This window comes from Odontesthes bonariensis, chromosome 18, assembly GCF_027942865.1.
Source record: "Odontesthes bonariensis isolate fOdoBon6 chromosome 18, fOdoBon6.hap1, whole genome shotgun sequence".
NCBI lineage: Eukaryota > Metazoa > Chordata > Actinopteri > Atheriniformes > Atherinopsidae > Odontesthes > Odontesthes bonariensis.
In genome coordinates this window covers 3,054,648-3,075,584 of record NC_134523.1, presented here as the reverse complement: position 1 = coordinate 3,075,584, position 20,937 = coordinate 3,054,648, and the positions used below count along the sequence as shown (strand labels likewise).

General features: G+C 41.2%; 1 protein-coding gene across 2 annotated transcripts; it reads right to left on the bottom strand.

Annotated features, from left to right (window-relative positions):
• Positions 1-990: 990 nt before the first annotated feature.
• paqr7a (progestin and adipoQ receptor family member VII, a) lies at positions 991-6,892 on the bottom strand. Of its 2 annotated transcripts, XM_075449966.1 has the most exons (3): positions 6,814-6,877; positions 2,936-3,085; positions 991-2,763 (listed from the first exon to the last, which is right to left on the bottom strand). In XM_075449966.1, exon 3 carries the CDS (start codon positions 2,724-2,726, stop codon positions 1,668-1,670), a length of 1,059 nt encoding a protein of 352 aa, XP_075306081.1. In that variant the 5' UTR covers positions 2,727-2,763; positions 2,936-3,085; positions 6,814-6,877; the 3' UTR covers positions 991-1,667. The 2 variants fall into 2 exon arrangements, with proteins under 2 accessions (XP_075306081.1, XP_075306080.1); XM_075449965.1 differs by lacking the exon at positions 2,936-3,085 and having other exon boundaries at positions 6,814-6,892.
• Positions 6,893-20,937: the final 14,045 nt, after the last annotated feature.

Sequence of the window (20,937 nt, the reverse complement as noted above, 5' to 3'; positions counted from 1 at the left end):
TACAGTGCACCAGTATCTAATGACTCTTAGGGGTTGACACCAGTTAAAAAAAGTTTTAAAAAAATACATTTTTGCAGGAACAGTCACTCAACACTGCCTCAAAAATTAAACTGACAACGGAAACCAGAAGCTTTCAAGGCACAGTGATAAAGGCACATATGTGACACATTTGTCACTGTGCAAGTTTTTCTTTGAACCTCTCGGTGTCCAAACTGATTATGACGAAGATCTTTAGCAAAGAGAAGTGTTGCCACTCTTCTACAAGCTGGGATCCGTCATCACATTTAAACCAATTCAATAACTGTCCCTTTTTAAAAAGAAAAAAAACAGTAGAAAAAGAAAAATTGTGTCAATTTCATTATCAAAAATAAATACTCGACCATTTTAGATGCATTTCTAAGTGCAACATTGTGCAAAAGTCTTGGTCCGCCTCTCATCCTCTCGTTTCTTTATATTTTGCTTCAAACCAGCCAGACTTTCTTCTAATCTTTTAAGGTGGTTTTGAACAATAGTTCTCCAGACTTTCTGAAGGTCTTTCAAAGTTTTTCTTTGGACATTGGCTGCCTGCCCGCCTGCCTGCCCCCCCCCAAATTTAAGGAATTAACCAGTGTCGTCATGTCTACACATGGCAGAAACTTAGCAACGAAACCATTTTAAATTGTATCGTTAGGCACTCTGATACTGGCAGTTTGTCTCAGACACAGCATTTTGTTCCCATTTATTCACTTGTATAACAAGAGAGCAACGGACATAAAATCGTATATTTGTACCAACAAGGTGATTCCCAGAGAGCTTTTAAATGAAAACTCTGTATGGTGTGCAGAATCCTTAAAAGAAATCTAAATAAACTGGACAAAAAAAAAACTACCTACAGCAGATGAACAACATCTGAAAGTGATGTCCGTAAGAAATAGGAAAAAATAAATAAATAAATCAAGCAATGACCTGACAGGAGCTGAGAGATGCATCTGGACCTTCAGCTGATCCATCTGCTGTTGGCCCAAGCCTCATCAGAAATGGGCTCCATGGAAGGGTGGCTGTCAGGAAGCCGTTCTTAAGGAAGGGAAACAGGGAGAAAAGGCTGAGCTGTGCCAAAGGACACAAGAAGTGGGCTGAAAATCAGTGGCAGCAGGTCTGATGGAGGGATGAATCCTCCCCAGAGCCCGGAGCTCAACATTACTGAAGCAGTGTGGGATCATGTTGGCAGAGAACGGAACAAAAGGCAGCCCACATCCAAAGAAGAGCTTTGGGATGTCCTTCAAGAAGCCTGGAGAACTATTCCTGAAGACTTTGAATTTCTGATACACTTTCTTGTTATAACTGTGTGAAGTCTGTTTTTCCTCATAAACTGTAAAATCTGTTTCCCATTTTCCTCTCAATATGTAGAGAAACAGACTTTTATACTGCATACAGTGATATCCAAGTTTTAACAGTCTTAATAAAATGTAAGAATCTCATTCACTTAAAAAAAAAAAAGGAGCACCAGCCTTTGCTAATACATGAAAATGCTGATCCCGTGTATTAATACATAGGTTGTAATATATAGAATACTAACCCCTGATACATTAGGCTTCCCTGTTATTTGCCACCAGCTGTTAGCCTGCAGCAAAGATAATCAGTTCCCTTTTCTATAGAAGTACTACTTGGCAGTAAAGGCAGATAACGTTTTATTTGGACTTATTTTTTAAGTTGAGCATACCTTTAACTTTCTTCAGCCAGAAGGCTGCAATCAGCACACATCCAACCAAAGTGACCACATACAATCCCACAAAAAGAGTGGCCTCTCCACCCTTATGCAGATGTGAGTATAGCTGCCGACGGCCCACGTAGTCCAGGTAGGAGGCGTGGATCTGACACAAGGTGCAGCAGGACAGAAAAACGTGGAAAATCTGATGACTCTGTCCCAAAAAATCGCACCGTCCGGGGAGGTAGCGCTCTAGCAGGGGGACGGTGAAGAAGAAGGCACAGCTGAGAAAGAAACCCACCTGACCGAAGTGGTAGGTGATGGCCGGGTCATTACTGGACCACGATAAGAGTCTCTTGGCCACGGGGCTGCCGTCCCAGATGTAGGCGAGCGCCGAGGGCACCACCTGACACACCTTACGCACCCAGGACGGTAGGCTGTGGTTGCAGTATTTACCATAGCAGCATCCCAGGCACGACAGACAGCTGAGGACAGCGGCGGCAGGCATGAAGATCCCGCACACCTGCCTGTGCAAGCTCTCATCCACAGCATAATAAAAATGAACCACGGCGCTGCCATACTGATACTGGGCCACCCCGACGTAGTCCAGAAAGAAGAAGCAGTAGTGGCACAGCTCAGACTTGCCACCCAGTAAGTGAGCAGCGACGCTGAAACCCGAGTAGGTCAGAGCGGAGAAGATGAGGATCAGCAGGGGCCAAGAGTGAGGGTCGCTGACAAAGTCCACCGTCTCGGAGAGTTGGCGCAGTTTCACCAGAAACACAAAAAACGCCAGCAGGTGAGTCCAGATGTTGATGGTCTCATTGTGCCGCTGGAACACGGACAGGAAGTAGTAGCGCCAGTTTTGGTCGAGCGGTCTGTAGCCTGTGCAGACGTAGCGCTCCCTGAAGTAGTACGGAACCTCGGAGTCCCGCACAGTGCCGGGCATGGAGGGCGCGGCCTCGGTCAGCATCCGGGGAACCTGCCGGATCTGCTGCAAGCTGATGAACACTCGGCCAATTCTCTCCAACACGATGGTCGCCATGGCTCTCAGTAGCTGATTGGTGCACACTGGGTGGATGCTGCAGAGAAGATTTAAGAGTCAAAATTAAGTTAAGTGTCTTACACCTCATCCTGACTGAAAGCGAGCGAGCGAAACTAACGCGATACGACGACGAAATTTCGCGAGGGTGTCCTGATATGCAGGGTGACGATTTTGTCGGGAGTGATTCTATCGGTTCAGAAGGTACTCACTTGAAACACCGAGTTCTCTGGCTCCCTTCAGTTCAGATCTTTGTAGTACGGGTGTTTGGGGTCATAAACCATTGGGTGCTGTTCCACGGTAAAGATCAGCTTCTCCTCGCCCCTTGTTCCCTGAGTGATGCTGAGCTGTTGCTAACTAGCCTGTCAACAGGAAGCAGCATGTTCATTTCAACCAATAAGAACGGGACGCCGCCGCGAAATGTCGTCCCAATAGAGACAGCGCGGGCGATTTTATAAGGGGCCGGCGTGATCGCTGGATGGAGCGACATCGCTCGCAGCATGTCAGGACAGGCTGATTGAAAAGTACGCATTCTAATCACTTTTTATCAATCGCTCGATCGCGTTCAGTCAGGATGAGGTGTTAAGTGACATCAAAGCATCTGTTGCCCAAAAAAAACACAAATGTAAGTGTGCTGCACAGCAGCTCTATCATAGGCTGTACATAAAAGATGGACATAGCAAGGATGGAGGGAAGGATAGCCTTTAGACAGACCTCGAAGAACTCACGCAGATCTAGGGCTGCAACTAACGACTATTTTAATAGTCGACTAGTCACCAACTATTGAAACGATTCGTCGACTAATCGGATAATTATTGTTATTTTATTTTTTTTAATTTAGCATGAAGTTGCTTTAATTATGTAGCAAATGATAATAAACACAAGAAAGATGGGTACTTCAATGAAAAATGCATCTTTTATTCAACTTTGCTGCTGATTCATACAAAAAGTAAATAAAAATGTCCCAGCTAAAACCAATTAGGCACAGTGATCGGTCAGTATAGACATAAATCCATAAATAAATAAACCTCTGTCCATTATAAAATGTACAATGTACATAAAAAACAAAACGTTTTGGCTTGAATGTTACCGAGGCGAGTCGGACTCCGTTTTGTTCAACTACCCGACGTGCTTTCTCTTTAAATGTTCGTGGAAATCCTTGTAAGTCATCTTTTTATTTGCATTATCTAGGCTAAAATGCTCCCAAACTTTAGAAGTTTTACTACGCGTAGCTAATGTGTTGGACGCCGCCATTTCTGTGTACGTTACCATTACATTGTGCATGTGCGACTCTCGGCAGAGATTGTAATTAAGTGAGATGCCTCACTCGTTGGAAAAACACGTCTGGCGACAATAGTCGAGAATGGAATTCATTGTCGACTATTTCTATTGTCGATTTTTGTCGACAACGTTGACGAATCGTTGCAGCCCTACGCAGAACCAAAGATTCTTCTGCGCCTCAGTCAAACCTTTAACTCACTAAGCTGTACACTACATAGTAGTAGGAACTGGCAGAGGACAGAGTACAAAATAAATATCAAATGGATGTACAGTGAAATATTCTTGTTCGCTGGAACTTTCTGGCTTGTGGACCACCATCTGGGAGGCTTAAGCCATTTTGTCTAACACCAGCTGGAGCAAACATGACGACACAGGGCTGAATCTGACCGACAACACACAGAAACCTTGTTCGCCCACCTGGGCAAGACTTTTTTCTGTCAGAAGGATTCGGAGGCCAACTTTTCAGCATCATCGTCTCACACACAAACACTGAAGGAAACTTCAAGGAGAAGAGAGACGTTTCGGCGAAACAGCAACAAGACGAAATGGATCACAGAAAGGGCGACTGCATTCTTCGCCGTGGACAACAGTTTGTGGATCTCATGCAGCAGACAGAAATACAGTAAAGCAGGCATTTCATACTGGACACATCATTTAGCGGGACAATGTGGATAATTCGCCTCTTTTGACATGAAGCTGTATGACATCCCATACTAGCAATATCATTTATGAACATTGACTTACAGCCCGCTGCGTACTGTGAGCCGAGTTCCAGCCTCGTTTTGGTGTTGACAAAAGTAGTCCGGCTAGTTGGCTGGCGCCACAAAAATAAAGCGTTTTGCTTCTCAAAACAATATGCGTTCAACAGAGTAATACATTTGCATCACAAAATGGTTCTCCAGGAAAAAGTCAGACCTCACAATCGCTTGGCCCTATTTTCTCTCCCTTCGTATCACTGCCTGCTGCCGACAGCCGCGCCTGTTACAGTGTTTGCTGCTCGGAAGCGGGGGACTGCTCGCTCTGCACTTCGGTCTGCACAGCAGGCAGTGATACGAAGGTAGAGAGAAAATAGCGCCAAGTGATTGTGAGGTCTGACTTTTTCTGGATGAGCGATTTTGTGATGCAAATGTATTACTCTGTTGAACGCATATTGTTTTGAGCAGAGTGGTGTAAAAAGAGAGTGGCGACACTCCCACAGACTTCTATAGAAAGAAAGGAATGCGGAAGTCACGTGGGTCACGGAGACGCCAACAGTTCCAAACAAGAGACGCAGCTCCGTTAACCTCAATTACTCGTCAAGAACAATTACTGGTAAGTTGATAAAATAACAGCATTTTAAACGTTTTTTACATTTTTAACCATTATCTATCAGAAGTATACTCTTAGACATCGTTATTTTTACATTTGGTTAGCATGAAATGTCGATGTTGATGTTAAAAATGTAATGGATTTAGGGACCTAACTGAGAGCTTGGTAACGGAGGCTAACGTGAGGTAATTAACGTGATCATTTCACTAAAGTCCGGTAACTTTTTATTGTCAGGTGACATAATGTAAAGTTGTTTTGATTGTTAGGTTTTAAAACATTACCAAAATACTATATAGGCCTATAGTAATAATACATTTAATACATTTTTGGTATTTCTGTCGTATTTTCTCCGGTAAATTGATTAAATTACAACATTTTTGGCATAGTGAGGCATTAGCTGACCGTTGGGCAAAATTATTTCCATCCATCCATTATCTATACCGCTGATCCGTCGATCGGGTTGCGGGCGGGCTGGAGCCTATCCCAGCAGTCAATGGGCGAGAGGCGGGGTACACCCTGGACAGGCCGCCAGTCCATCGCAGGCAAAATTATTTAAGTATTGTATTTATTCTTTAAGTATTTAATTTTGATTACAACTTTATTTTTCTGTAAGATAATGTCATGAATGTCATTTGATTCTATTTTGGATTTTGAACATTTGTCACACCATTGCATATCTGAAAGAAATTAAACTATTTAACGTGTTTACTATAAATGCAGTCTCCAGCCTGCTGATGTTACTTTCAAATAGTTAAATTAATGAGCCATACTTATACATCACTCTTTATGTAGAAGTTAATTAAACCATATTTATGAGTTTGCTATCCCTTTTAAGGTTAAAAACAAGAATGACACCTGTATAATGTAAGATGATTACAAATAATGCTAATGATTGTGGGTCCGTTACACACATAACAGTGTAGCCTGTGGAATAATGAGGCATCTGCAGCTGAGGTGATGGTAGGGGGGCCCAAATGAAATTCTGCTTAAGGCCCCATAAAGGCTTGGGCCGGCCCTGAGTCCAAACCACCTTCTGGCTCCAGCGGTGCTCAGGGATGACACACAGACGTGGAAAAAGAAGCACATTCCGCCTGGAAGACCTTTCAAACCAACTTCGTGGCTATAACTAAGAGCAACAGAGCAAGTTGCATGACCAACCAACCCAATCCCTCCCCGTTGCCTTCATGAGCATTAAAGAATTTCTTCCCTTTAGTTGTGTCCGCACCGAGAAAGAACATGCTGCTACCTGTACGGCACCCAGCATCGCATCCTACCCTGATTTATCCAAGCAAAGCGAGATGAGTAACCCCACAACTATCCTCGCGCTACAGTCACGCTCGCGCATGACACGCTCAATGTGGCTGGAATAAAGCCAACAGAAATCCGGAAAGTTCTACCACAGACAGAACCAGGCGGCGTGCCTTGTGTTCATCGCTTAAAGGGAGGCCGGTTGCAGTTGGTTCCGTGAACAAACACCTTAGCACGTATGTCAGTGTCTTACCTTGTGGCGAAATTTTCCGCGGTTGATGCCACCTCTTCTTCCTCCGCCTCCAGACGGACTACATTCAACAGATTGATCGTCGTTCCGAAAAAGCGTTCATCAAGCTGCTGGTGAAACGGTGAGTGCCACGACCTGACCACAAAAATAAAAGCGGCCCTTTTCCTCCCTCTCCCTCTCATCCCGTCTCTATCTGCTCCGTTTACAACGGGAACCTCACTGCACGAGCTTGTTTAGGGTACTTTATGATATATCAAATCAATCAAATTTATTTATATAGCACATTTCATGTACAAACAATTCAAAGTGCTTTACATAAAATAAAAGCATTGGACCAGGGAGTGTAAGAAGCATTAAAAATACATAAAAGAATATAAAGAGAAACAAATAAAATCATTTAAATTAATTTAAAAACAAGCAACAGTCTAGATAAGTTAAAAGATATTTCATGCATAGACACATGAGAACAGAAATGTTTTTAAGCTGGATTTAAAAATGTCTACATTTGGTGAAAGTTTAATCTCCACTGGCAGTTTGTTCCACTTGTTTGCAGCATAACAGCTAAATGCTGCTTCTCCATGTTTAGTCTGGACTCTGGACTGGACCAGCTGACCTGAGTCCTTGAAAATAATTGAAAATAATGAAAATAATTTTTACTGGGCCCCCCAAACAGCCGGCCAGGAGGTCGGCGAAAATTTGTGATGCTATTTTACATAAAACTATGCATTTTAATGCTATTTCTGACTATCGTTCCCATATTTGTGAAAAAAGAAACACATGACAGCTGAGGTAGGTAACACTGAGCACAAGGAATCCGATGGAATTCATTTATTTGCTGAAACACTGATACTCTGATTCTAAACTCTTAATTAGGCTACCTGAAAAATACAAAACATAAACGTAATATTTCCAAAACAAATAAAGTTATTGTTACCAGTAAATTGTAAATAAAATATATTTGTGATTATAAGTTAGTTAATAACTTAGTGTCATATTATTTTTTGCCAGTATTATAATTTTATTAGGGCCTCTCTGGGCCCCTCTTAATCATGGGCCCCTAGAATCCTTCTCCTTTTACCCCCCTTTTCGGCGCCCCTGCATATATGTAATATATGTAGATCAAATAAAAACTATGTGAAGGGATATGTTACTCAAAGCAGGTTTTCTGAACTTCAGTCTTCTGGGGGATCTGGTTTCAATGCGTCCCTGTTTTTAAAGCTCAGGGGCCTAAATGGGCCTTTCTTTGGGCGGAGTTTGAGGACAGGCGGCCCAGAGGCGGACCTGGCAAGATTTACGCCCTGGGCGAACCATCCCTTGCCGGCCCCTGGCCCCCACCCCCAAAAAAACTTACCTCTCCACCAACACAACAACATATTATATTATTTGTATTATTTTAATATATATAATCCTGAATACAAAAAGGTACAAAAAAATATCACATGTTGCTAACAAAATGCCATGTCAATGTATATTAGAAGTTATTTAACTTAGCATATAGCTCATAACAATAAAAATAATCCACAGTCGGGACTTCTTGTTGTGTTGCAAACACAAACCGGACCAGGTTGCCTTTGGGTGAAATTAGCTGCATGACATGATGCCTCAATTCTAATTCTAGTTCACCAACACTAAAAATCAAACACAGTCGTGGATAATAGCAACATATTAGCAAGAGGCTAACAGATAGCCTATAGCCTACGTCACTGATAGAAATCTGCATCCCTTCATCTTCTGCCCGTTTCTCCTCTTCTTCTCTTCTTCTCTTTCTAAACTGGGCACCTGATGGCTTCTTTGGTCTTTCACCATGATGACTCCACATTATTACCTTTGCTTTTCCCACTAACGCCGTCCGTTCACCCGTCAATCAACCGGAGTCACGTGACGTAAACACATTCAGAAGATGACTGTACAGATCTTTTTTTTACATTTTTTTTTTTTTTACATTTTTCACATAACCCAGTTAGTTACATGAAGGTATATGGCTCTATGTTAGTTTTAGGAATGAAATACAGTTTATTTGGATTGGCAGCAGTTTGTTGTGTGGCCTGGGATCAGTCCCCCCCCCTTGGCTCTTCTGTAGTCTAGAAACCTGGCGATTTATTTTTCTTTTTTTCGTGCGCCCTCACATAGAGTGCGCCCTGGGCGGTCGCCCACATTGCCCATAGCAAAAACCGTCCCTGGTTGGACCAGAGGAATGTCCACCCCTCAAGAACTGGAGCTAAAGAAAACACTGCCCTAACTTTCACAGAAGGTTACAAACCCCTGTGAACACCCAGGGAACATCCCCTAAAAGTCTTTATGCTCTCTGAGCTTCTAACCTTTAACCTTTTAGGCAGTTTACCTCCAGGGCTCTCAGAGGTTGCACAAAACCCAAAGATTTCTTTCTATTTTTGTGACTCAGCCAAAACAGACTTTTTGAAAAAAGGCTTCCTGAACCCTCCCTTCTCCGCATGGATAGAATTAAATTGAAATGAATGAAGATAATTCAACTCTTCTCAGTCAGTGGGTTCAGTAACTATGCTGCACTGTCAATGTTTAGTCGTTTGACATCTGTAAGCGTTTTACTTTGAAAAATCAAAACGGAAATAGTTTCGCGCTCTTTGCCAGTGTCCTTTTTGGTGGTTGTTTAATACCCGGAGAAGCGTAAAGAGGAAGGTAGTTCAAGAAAGAAAAAAGAAAAAGTTCAGCGCAGAAAAAAAACACTTCGATGTGAGTCACTTTTTCATCTGCCTGCAAAAAAATATTCTTCAGCTTCATCAGTAAAGAGAATTGCTTTGTGAGGTTCTTATAAACTACCTGAATGGATTTTAGGCTACATTTGAAACAGTTACATAACAAGAAAAAAAAAACGAGAAAGAAAAAAAAAACGACCCTCGATCACAAAGATCCTTTTCTATACATTTAATGTAAAATCAAACCTCTGAGCTGGTTTAAGGTCGACATCTTGGCTTGCAAATCTGTGCACCTTTGAAAGTAAAAGGAATGTATTCAGACTGTGTGGGTGTGAGGTTCTGGAACATTCTTTGTCAGTGACTATCTGCTCGGGAGTTTTCTCAACATTGTTTACACACGCATGACATACGGTACATCACACATGCAGCCACGACTACCCTGTGCACGATTTTCAAGGGCCACAAATCTACCAGTGCCCTGTTTGCCGCACTGTGTTGTTTCACCAAATTCTTTCAAATTAAATCCACTCCTTGGGACACTGCCAAAGCTCTCCGGAACCCTGTATGTTGTCAGATCCAGGTTCCTTTCAGGGATCTCCCCCGTAGTTTGGGCTGAGGCCAACAGACCGGTTGAGTAATCATATTTGCCCAAAGCAACGGTCGCAACTGAATCTGCTGAATGGAAATATGCAGCACACCTATATGTTTCCTCGGACCTTTGGAGTACAACAGCAAGCCACCTCCAAGAGCTGAGTTTTGGGCATTTATAGTGTTTGGGACTTAGAGTACTCAAACCTAGAAAATAAAAACGCGCAAATCCATATTCGTGTCTCAACAACCACAAATAAGTTTCCTTTTAAGACATATGGCTGTCAATACAGGCGTGGAATTTGTTTGTTGGCCAATATGTGCAGTTGTTTACATATTTGTATGCATGAGATGATGAAACCACAGATTTGAAATATCTTCATACTCGCTGCACATTTCCCATAAAGAGGAAAAGAAACGGCAGTTAGGAAACTGTGGCAGCTGTAATCTCTCCTGCCTTTGCAGGAAGCCGCTTTTACTTCATAGGCAGGATTACACCAGAAGAAGAAGAAGCCGTGCAGGATTAAATGGCAATTTTTTAAAGATTATGTAAACGATTGTAATGTTTCAGTCGTGAGTCATATGCACAAACGAGCAAATTATGGCTGCGTTGCAGAAACAAAAGATCAGGCTTGTTTGGAAAAGTGCCTGTAATTAGAATTATGCTCCAATGATATGCCTACAATTTCAAATGTCTAAGTCAAGCAGTGAGTGTACTGACAGGATCGTTTTGTACTCATCTCTCAAAGCAACATCTATAGCTGTGTGGTGCCAAAGTTGACTTTGGGCAGTCAGACAGGAAGGGGTGTCTTCAGTGTCACATTCACATCTGCTGCAGCCCTGTCTCTCCTCCCAGTTTTGAATATAGGCCCTATGACTTTAGGGCCTCTGATAAAGACACATATTGTGAACATAAGCTTGTCAGTCAATCACTTCTTCTCTGCTTATCTCTCTTAGAAATATTCACACTCTTCCTGTTGCAAACCACTCTTGCTCAATAATATCGCACGCTGCCTTGTGCCGCCCTTTTTTCCAATGTCTCTCTATTTATTCTCTAAGTAACTGCTCTCTTTTTGTTGTCTCCTTTATTCTTATTCCACTGTTACGTCGTGCAGCATCTTTGGTCATTCTTAATACACAATTGATGCAACATGATAAGTAAAATGTTTTAAGCTAGAATATATTAATTTGATACGGATGGTAATTACTCTCTGGGCAGGATTAGCATAATTAAATCCTTTTAAGTTCGGAACTTTGCATTAAACTTAACAAAATCTTCAAAGGCAGATCCTGCATTATTAACTTCAGAACAGGGTCTGTCATGCAGAAGCCCTCCAACCCCCCCATCCAAAATAGTTTCATAACATCCATTTTCTATGCCCAAATAAGGGTGGCAGGAGGCTGGAACCTGTCTCGGCTGCCAGTGGGCGAGAGGGACTGTACATCCTGCACAGGTTCCCAGTTCATCACAAGGCCAACGCAGAGGAACAATACACGCTCACGAATCACCAGTTAGCCTAACATGCGTGTTTTGGAACTGTGGGAAGAAGCCGCAGTATGTGGAGAGAATCAACACGTACACAGAAACAACGTGCAAACTCCGCACAGAAAGGCAAAAGCTAGGATTTGAAACTGGGAACCTCACTGCTGTGATGCCTGCCACCACCACCGTGCAGCTCCAGAATGTACAGATGCGGAATTCATCACACATGAAAAAGCTACACTTAAAGATCCCTTTTGTAGAATTTGTGGTATCACAGAGTTCGAAGTACATTTTGTGAGAAAAAGAATGATGTTTCTATTGCTCCTTAATAGCTGTAAAATGCGTTTCGAGCAGGTAGCAGGTAGGTAACTTGTATTGTTGATTTAAAAATCCTTTAAAATTTAAAAAATCCTAGAGGAAACAGTTCGGCATCTGAAATCAACAACTTGCACTCTGGACATAATACCATCCGACTTTTTAAAAACTGTTTTTACCTCAGTAGAAAGTGATCTCCTACGAATAGTTAACAGCTCACTGGCATCAGGCATTTTTCCCAAGTCACTAAAGACAGCTGCCATTAAGCCACTCCTAAAGAAGAGAACTCTAGACGCCTCTATGATGAACAACTACAGACCTGTCTCTAATCTCTCTTTTATATCTAAGATTATTGAGAAAGTTGTATTTAACCAGCTCAACGACTTTCTGAATGAAAGTGGAAGTCTTGATAACTTTCAATCAGGCTTCAGTCGTCATCACAGCACTGAAACAGCTCTGGTCAAAGTGTTCAACGACATTAGGTTGAATACTGAATCTGGTAATGTTTCAGTCCTGGTTCTGTTGGACCTCAGCGCTGCGTTTGATACTGTAGATCACAGAATCCTGTTGCACAGGCTGGAAAACTGGGTTGGACTTTCTGGAGCAGTCCTTAACTGGTTCAGGTCCTACTTAGAAGGCCGAAATTATTTTGTTACAATTGGCAGCTATGAATCTGAGCGAGTGGCCATGACTTGTGGAGTCCCCCAGGGGTCAATTCTTGGACCTCTTCTGTTTAACTTGTATATGCTCCCTTTGGGTCAGATATTGCAGAACTTTAACATCAATTATCACAGTTATGCAGACGATACACAACTTTATGTGTCTCTGTCACCATGGCGACTGCAGCCCAGCAGACGTACTGTGTCAGTGTCTGGAGGAAGTAAACACCTGGATGAGAGAGAATTTTCTACAATTAAATGAAGACAAAACTGAGATCATTCTGTTTGGTAGCAAAGAGAAGAGGGTCAGCGTTGATAAATATCTTGAGACTCGGGACCTTACAATCACTGACCAAGTCGGTAACCTCGGAGTGTTGATAGACTCAGATCTGACTTTCAGCAGCCACATCAAAGCTGTCACCAACGCAGCTTTTTACCATCTCAGAAACATCAACAGAATTAAAGGTTTCCTCTCCCAAAAAGACACGGAGAAACTCATCCATGCATTCATCTCCAGTAGACTCCATTACTGTAACGCTCTTTTAACTGGACTTCCCAAAAAGAGCATTAAACATCTGCAGCTCATCCAGAACGCTGCTGCTGGAGTTTTAACCCGGACTAAGAGATCTGAACACATCACAGCAGCTTTAAAATCTTTACTCTGGCTTCCACTCAGTCACAGAATAGATTTTAAAAGCCTGCTGATGGTTTACAATCTGTGATATGTTCAGAGAATATAAAGCCAGCAGAGCTCTTAGATCCAAGGACTCAGGTCAGCTGGTCCAGTCCAGAGTCCAGACTAAACATGGAGAAGCAGCATTTAGCTGTTATGCTGCAAACAAGTGGAACAAACTGCCAGTGGAGATTAAACTTTCACCAAATGTAGACATTTTTAAATCCAGGTTAAAGACATTTCTGTTCTCATGTGTCTATGCATGAAATCTGCACGATATCTTTGAACTTATCTGGACTGTTGCTTGTTTTTAAATTCATTTAAATGATTTTATTTGTTTCTCTTTATATTCTTTTATGTATTTTTAATGCTTCTTACACTCCCTGCTGCAATGCTTTTATTTTATGTAAAGCACTTTGAATTGTTTGTACATTAAATGTGCTATATAAATAAATTTGATTTGATTAAATGAAAGCTTAAAAAGACATGAATTATAGAATTTTCACAACATAACTGACATACATGAAAACTACAAACAGGCAGCTTGCAGTATACTGAGGTTGTCTTTGGGTGTGTGGCACAGTATTATGTGGAAACAGGGAGGAACAAGGTGAAGAAGTCCGTTGGTATCAGAGCCTGTAACATTGTCACATGATGGGACCAGTCCGGAAAGGTATTTCCATGTCTTTAAGTCCCACGTCTTCAACTTGTTAGACTGGTTTCAAAGTAAGGTCATTCATGTTTGTTTACATTTAACTACAAGTGAGTTTTTCTGAACATTCCCATGTTCCTTTTGTCTGGTGACTCTTCAAAACATCCACACAGGGGCAGTGTTTCTACTTGCAAAAGTGTTGGAGGGCGCTGGGTGTAATTACTATGAAAATTGAAAATGCTTGTAAAATCAGAATATTTTGGTAAAATATCCAAAGTTGTTGAAGAACTAAAGGCTTAAAAGAAGAAATCACTTGCAATAATGGCAGCCTCCAAATGTGTCTTTTGGCCATCGAAAGCGCACCCATTGTTCTACTTCTGTGCATTCTGTGCTTCTTTCTTCTGTCTTTCATCACACTGAAAAATATTTATTGGAGCCTCATTTTCTGACACCGGGTGATATATCTTTGTTGTAAAATGCCTTAATAATCATCTGATTTCTTCGTTCCTGTGACATACTCAGTCAGCACATTTATCTATCTTGAAACTAAAAAGGAACGACTTTTAAAATGCATGTAAACATGTTCGTTTGACTGAAAATGTCAACATATTTTTAAAAAACAGTAAATAAGAAAACAAATAAGTGTTCCTTTATTTGTCCCACAATGGAGAAAAAAAATAAAATAGTAAAAAAATTAAAATAACAATATAGAACATATATAAACAGTGTTTTAATTTACACCATTGCACATTTGGAAATATATCTGGTTGATATATTATTGCACATAGTTAAACTGTTTCAGTCTTAGTGAGTGTGTGGTCTCCTGGGAGCACTGCTGGTTGTGAAGTCTGACAGCTGCAGGAAGGAATGACAAGCGATAGCGCTCCACCACACACGTCGCGTGAAGCAGAAGGAGCTCTCCAGAGCTGTTACAGTCTCCTGCATGGGGGTGGGAGTCATTCTCCATCATGGATGACAGCTAAGCCATCATCCTCCTCTCTCCTACCACCTCCACTGAGTCAAGGGGGCATCCCAGGACAGGGCTGGCCTTCTTGATCAGTTTATCAAGTCTCTTCCTGTCAGCCGTTGAGATGCTGCTCCCCAAGCAGACCACTCCATAAAAGATGGCTGATGCCACCAGGGTGTCATAGAAGGTCTTCAGGAGTGCCCCCTGCACGTCCCAACATAGGTTGTTTTGTCAAAAGTAAAGTGCAACTGTACAATAATAAAGCTGAATTCCCAATAAAACTGCTTATGGCTCATGTCACAAATTGTGGCTTAAAATCAGCCTGTTAAGATTAGGGTCCACTTGAAGTCACTTAAAGCATTTTCAGACGCTCTGCTCTAATAAAATTCGGATTTTATAGCCATAGCGTAATTAGAGAAAATCACCAATCAAGTAACGTAAACTCGACATCTGTGCAGGGAATTTGGCTATACTTGCATGTACTGCATAATGATCAGTTCACAGCATTGTATCTCCGGGCACACGTTGGGCAGCTCGACTCTGCTATCCCAAGAGATAACAGTACCAGTGTGAGGGACCAAGCTTAAGTAAGGACAAAGGTATTCAAAAAATGAGGAACAATTTCAATTTAATAGTTCAAAAATTAATAAAACCAAAAAATCAAATATGAATAACAATTAAATCATACAAAAAACAAATCTGGGCCCAACTAAAATGAGGTCAACTAATTGAACACTAACAACACAACCAAAAACTGACCTCCAAACAAAGAACCAAAGGCTGCTTAAATAGGGACGGAGTAACCTAAATCTGCCACATGAGGGAGCATAATAAAAGGGAAAAATGACAAAATTAGCTACTGCAAGATATAAAACAAATAAAGCAAAACTAACTTTAACTTAGCACAAATAATAAGTGAATGTTAAAGTGACAAAATTAAGGAACTAAGGCCAAATTTAACAAATAAAGTCCCCCCCCCCCCAGTATTTTAGAAAGAGTGGTATGTTCCAGGCTTCAGCCTCCAGCTGATCTCAATTTGCAGCACACCAAAGCAGAAGAACAAGTGTAAGTAAATCATTCAAAAAATGATCTAAAATGCAAATATAGAATAAATACTAACACGATGTGGTGGTGGTAAGAGCATCCACCACAACCCGAAGAAACAAAACAGCCCCACAGCATGAACCTCCACCGTGTTTTACTGTGAGCATGCAGAGAACACTTTGTGGAGGATTGTGGTACAGTCGGGCACCAAAGAATAAAGGGTTCAAATTTGATTTTTGATTTTTGTACACAGGGCTGATGTACCCATAGGTGTAGGAACTGTCCCCCAATATTGGAGACAGACGCATTAATTTATGACATCAGTCAGGTTTCCGATACGTGCCGACCCACCCACACATTTAACAACTTAACCGAGGCCTGTAGAGTCTGAGATGTAGCTCTTATTTGTCCTTTAAATTAGACATATTATGCCCTTTTTGGTTCAATTTCCCGAGGTCTTACTGAAATGTACGAGACAGGCTTTGGTCAAAATTCCTTGAGAAAGCCAGCTTCTCGTTACCGTGGTAACTGCTGAGCGAGCTGCGGGGGAGGAAGAAAGTCGGTTAAAAGAATCGAACAGAATCGAACAACAATAACAGTCTGAACTGGAGTCAAACCCTAAACAAGAAGGAGCTCCCAGAGGTTCCACCATCACGGCTACAACAGGATGCTGGTGAAGCATTAGTTTGTGCATCTTTGCACGTTGGCTAAGGGCACACTGCTATGCTGGCTGTTGCTGACACGAGTTTATGGCATACAATGTATTTACATGAGTCACCCGCATAGGCATAGGAACTGCGGGGGGGGGGGGGTGTGTCCCCCCCAATATTGCAGACAGGCGCATTCATGACATATCTGTCAGGATTCTGATATGTGTCCCTCCAAAGTTAAACTCATTCCTACGCCCTTGGATGACCCTCACCTATGGTTATGAGATTTGGGTTAAGATCATTTTTAAAAATGAGCTTCTGGGTCAGGTTGACTTCCAGACGCCTCCAAGGGGGAAATGCCTTGGACATGTCTCACGGGAAAAAGGCCTTGGGGCCGACCCAGGACTCGCTGGAGAGAACATTCCTCTCGTCTGGCTTACAAACACCTTGCTGTCCCTGTGGAAGCGCTGGAGGAGATGGTAAGGAAGATGGAGGTCTGGTAATCTCCGCTCGGGCTGTTGTGTCTGCACCCCGGTCCCGGATAAGTAGCATTAACTTAAAGGATGGATGAATGAATGGTTAGACACAGCATTTTGATTGGTTGTACAAGCTGATATCCCACACCAGAGCACATTTGAATCTAAAGAATTGCTAAATTAAGTCAAATAGGTTAAAGATAAAGATCTGCTAAACTTTTTAAATAAGTTACTGAAAACTTTCTCACATATCCACTGTACCGCCAGCTTTCTACCCATATGAGCTGTTATGGAACCTGGCTTTGTGAGGAGTTTACTCATCCTGCCTCCTTTTCAAAGTCCAGAGAGTGCCTAAATGATCACATGTGTGAACAAAGCAGGTAATTCTCATCAATGACTGCACGCTGAAGCCCTTTGCTGCTCTCTACTCTTCTCAGCTTGAGCAAGATGTGGCAGCTGTGGCTCACAACGTCGAGCAGGTGTTTATTAATTGGGTGGCTCTCCAGCTCCCCTCATCCATGTGTCAAACTATACTTAAGCAAGATGCTGAACACCACATTTCCAGCACAAAACTGAGCGCATCGAGTGCATAACAAGACCACAAAAGCTCAAAGTAGGTGCAGTTCATTTACCATTTATAGCATTGACATCAAAACAGAAAAGATAAATGGGTTCCCTCATCCCCTATCCTTTACTCTACTCATCCTTTACTTTTAAGTGATTACGCACTTATTTGTTTCCTAAATTGTCTTTGTTTTCTAAATTGTCTTCCCTTTTGTCTAGGTACCTAACTTACCGCACTTACTCTAGCACTAGTTATGCTCTGAGCTGTTTGGTTTTGGAGGGAAATGCACTTATGATTTCTTGTGACCTGAAGTTCTTTTGCCTACCGATGTGGAACACACTTATTGTAAGTCGCTTTGGATAAAAGCGTCTGCAGAATGACCGTAATGTAATGTACTCCGTAGCCGAAACTCCTGAGTATTTCCAAAGAACTGTAAATAGGCACATTTTATCTGCCTGTACTAATGCTGCTCAGAATTGCACTGATAACAGCAGAAATATTTACCGGATACATGTAAAGGATCAAGATATTTGTGCCAGCACTATAAAAATGTTTCCATATGTTGCTTCTTTTTTTTTTTTTTTCAAACTACAGGGATAACTTAGAGAGGAAGAGCACGGCCACGGTCTATTAGTAATACAGGAAACAGTTACCTCACAGCTGGGCAAAGTTTGTGCTTGTGATCCGGTACCTAATCAAGGCCGACATCTTCGAGGGTGCATCTTCACAACCCACACTTTTTTTTTTTTTTTTAAAGTTGATGTTTCGGTGTGTGGCAGCAAATTCCCCCCAAAAATGCAGTTCCTGGAACTGTATTCCTCATTTTTAATGGAAAATCAGTATCACCATTTCAGCAGTTTATACTGTATCGATGGACAAATTCATAATTGCAAAGTGGGTGTTTTTTTGATATATCAACAAGTTTTGTCAGCCTTTTCAGAGAGTGAAGTGACATTACATAGAGAAAACGCTCTTTAAGATGATGACTCATGAGTCTTTTCTCTCCGACTTCAGTCAGGCTTGATAATTGATTAAAACATACAAGATCTATCTTCCTGGGAATTTTGAATAATTATTCCGACAAATCCTCTCTCCAAATATGTTTTGAAAAGTGCAGGCCTAGACCCTCGTCTCTTTTCTTGTCTGAGCAACCACTGCCCAGGGAGCCAAACTGGAACCTCGCAGACACTTGACATTTTACTTTTTCAAACCTTTCGACTGAAAAGTATTACATGTCACCAAGTTACAGTCCCTAAAGCAACACATCTTCTGGCCTAATTGGGTTGGATGGCTCAGCTAGATATCGAGGTGGCCTTTTGCCGAAGTATTCCCTCAGCTCGCAGTACGCCTTCGTTTATCAATGTCTGCCTGCTTTTGCTGAGTGGTTTGTTTTTGCCCTTCGCACACTTTATCACCTGTCACATCTAATGGGACCCAGTGTGGAGTACACAGGGCTACGGCAGATCTCTTGGGCTCATCTGTGTTTCCTTTTCCACCTTCACGGCAGACATCTCCTTCAGTAGCGGGAGTCCTACACTCCATGGGAGTGTTCCAGCTGGCATGATTGGGATAGTAACAATGGAACTGTTCTAACAAAAATGAATTTACGGCCTGCGTTTGCATTTAGTAGAAAATAAGAAAGCACTTGTCAGTTTGACTCGAATTCCTTTATTTTTATCATGCACAAACAGAAATACACAAAAGGTCAGAATACTTAAACGACTCCTGGGTGAAGGCACATTTTGTGGGGAGGATCATCTTTTCATTGTGTTCATCAATTAATTGATTAATTAATTAATAATCCACTTTACAGCTACATAAAACTTAAAAAGAAGCAAATTCTCACTTTAAACCAAGGGTTTTTACTTGAAAAGCAGATGGATTTTCTGGTGATTGACCAATAGCTAATGAATTATTTTGTTATGGCACACTTGTAGTGTTGGTTTATGGTATTTACAGGTTGTTGTAAGGACACATCTGCTGTTAGAACAGAAAACATTCAATTTAGTTGGACTGCTGTTTTGTCGCTGCATTATTACTAAATCGTAAATGTACAGTACATGTGGTCATAACCCGGCAAGCATCACTGCATTAATTGCTCCTCTGTGTTCAATTTTCAATTGTTAATCAATAGAAATTAGTTACATTTTTTTTGTAAATTAGATATGAAAGATCTAAAGAGTCAAATTGGCCCCAGAGTGCATGGTTCAATAAACTTCAAAAGTTTTTCATGTTAATGAAGCGAATTAAAATAAAATATCAATATAACCAATTCGAGAGTAAGATTGATATTTTCCCGGTCAGACTGACTGTTGACTGATGCTTGACAAAAAACTTAATGGAGCGATTTATTCATTGAGCTGGCTCTTCAGTGTTGTATAGTAACGAAGTAAAAATACTTCACTACTGTACTTAAGTATATTTTGGAATACTTTGTACTTTCCTCCAGTTTAAATTTTTTGACAACTTTCACTTTTACTTCACTATATTTCCGAACTTAATTGCATACTTTTACTCCGATACATTTCCATTGTTCGGTTTAGTTACTCATTACAAAAAAAAAAGAGAGAGAGAGAGAAAAAAACGCAACAGTGTTTTCATGTTCTGCCTGCCCAAAGACGTGGAAATTCTATCTTACAGAAACTCCCCTTTTTTAGGTTTTAAGGTAGTTTGACAAAAAAGCTCTTCCTCTTCAGATGCCAGATAAGCTGCAGTTTCTTTTTTTCTTTTGTATAATGGCCGGTTGTGTGTGCACCTCCTATAGCTTGTGAAGTACAGAAATCGTAACAGCTTTTTTTCTTGGTGATGTTGGCCGCATTTTCTGTACCGAGTTATTTTATTTATTTTTTAGAAAGTTTACAAAAGGGGTTTCAAACTGGACTCCCTCTTCAGATGCCAGATAAGCTCCAGTTTTTTCTTTAAATTTTGTTTATAATGATGGCAATAATAGTAGCAGCCTCTTTTGTTTCATTTTTTTCTTAATGGTGTAATGTACGCCTCATTTTCAGCACTGACCTTACTGGAAGAAGAAAAACTTAAAGGTTCACAAAGTTTGTATTTTCTGTCTAAACCTGGTCTAAATTTTGCCTGCACTTGGTTGTGTGCAGATTTTAAGTGTATTTGACCTTCAAAGTTTACCAAAATATAAAAAATGCCATTCAAACTGCATTTGCCTTGTTTACTTTTTACTTATACTTTTCATTACATTACTTAAGTACATCTATTTTTACAGTAATTCTCATACTTAAGAACAAGACGTTTCGGATACTTTAAGACTTTAACTCAAGTAACATTTCAGTCAGTGACTTGGACTTTTACCAAAGTCATATTTGGGAGGGGTACCTATACTTTTACTTCAGTGTGAGATTTCACAACACTGTGGC

Excerpts from the sequence above, each read along its gene's own strand:
- paqr7a (XM_075449965.1), bottom strand. The coding sequence starts at position 2,726 with ATGGCGACCATCGTGTTGGAGAGAATTGGCCGAGTGTTCATCAGCTTG.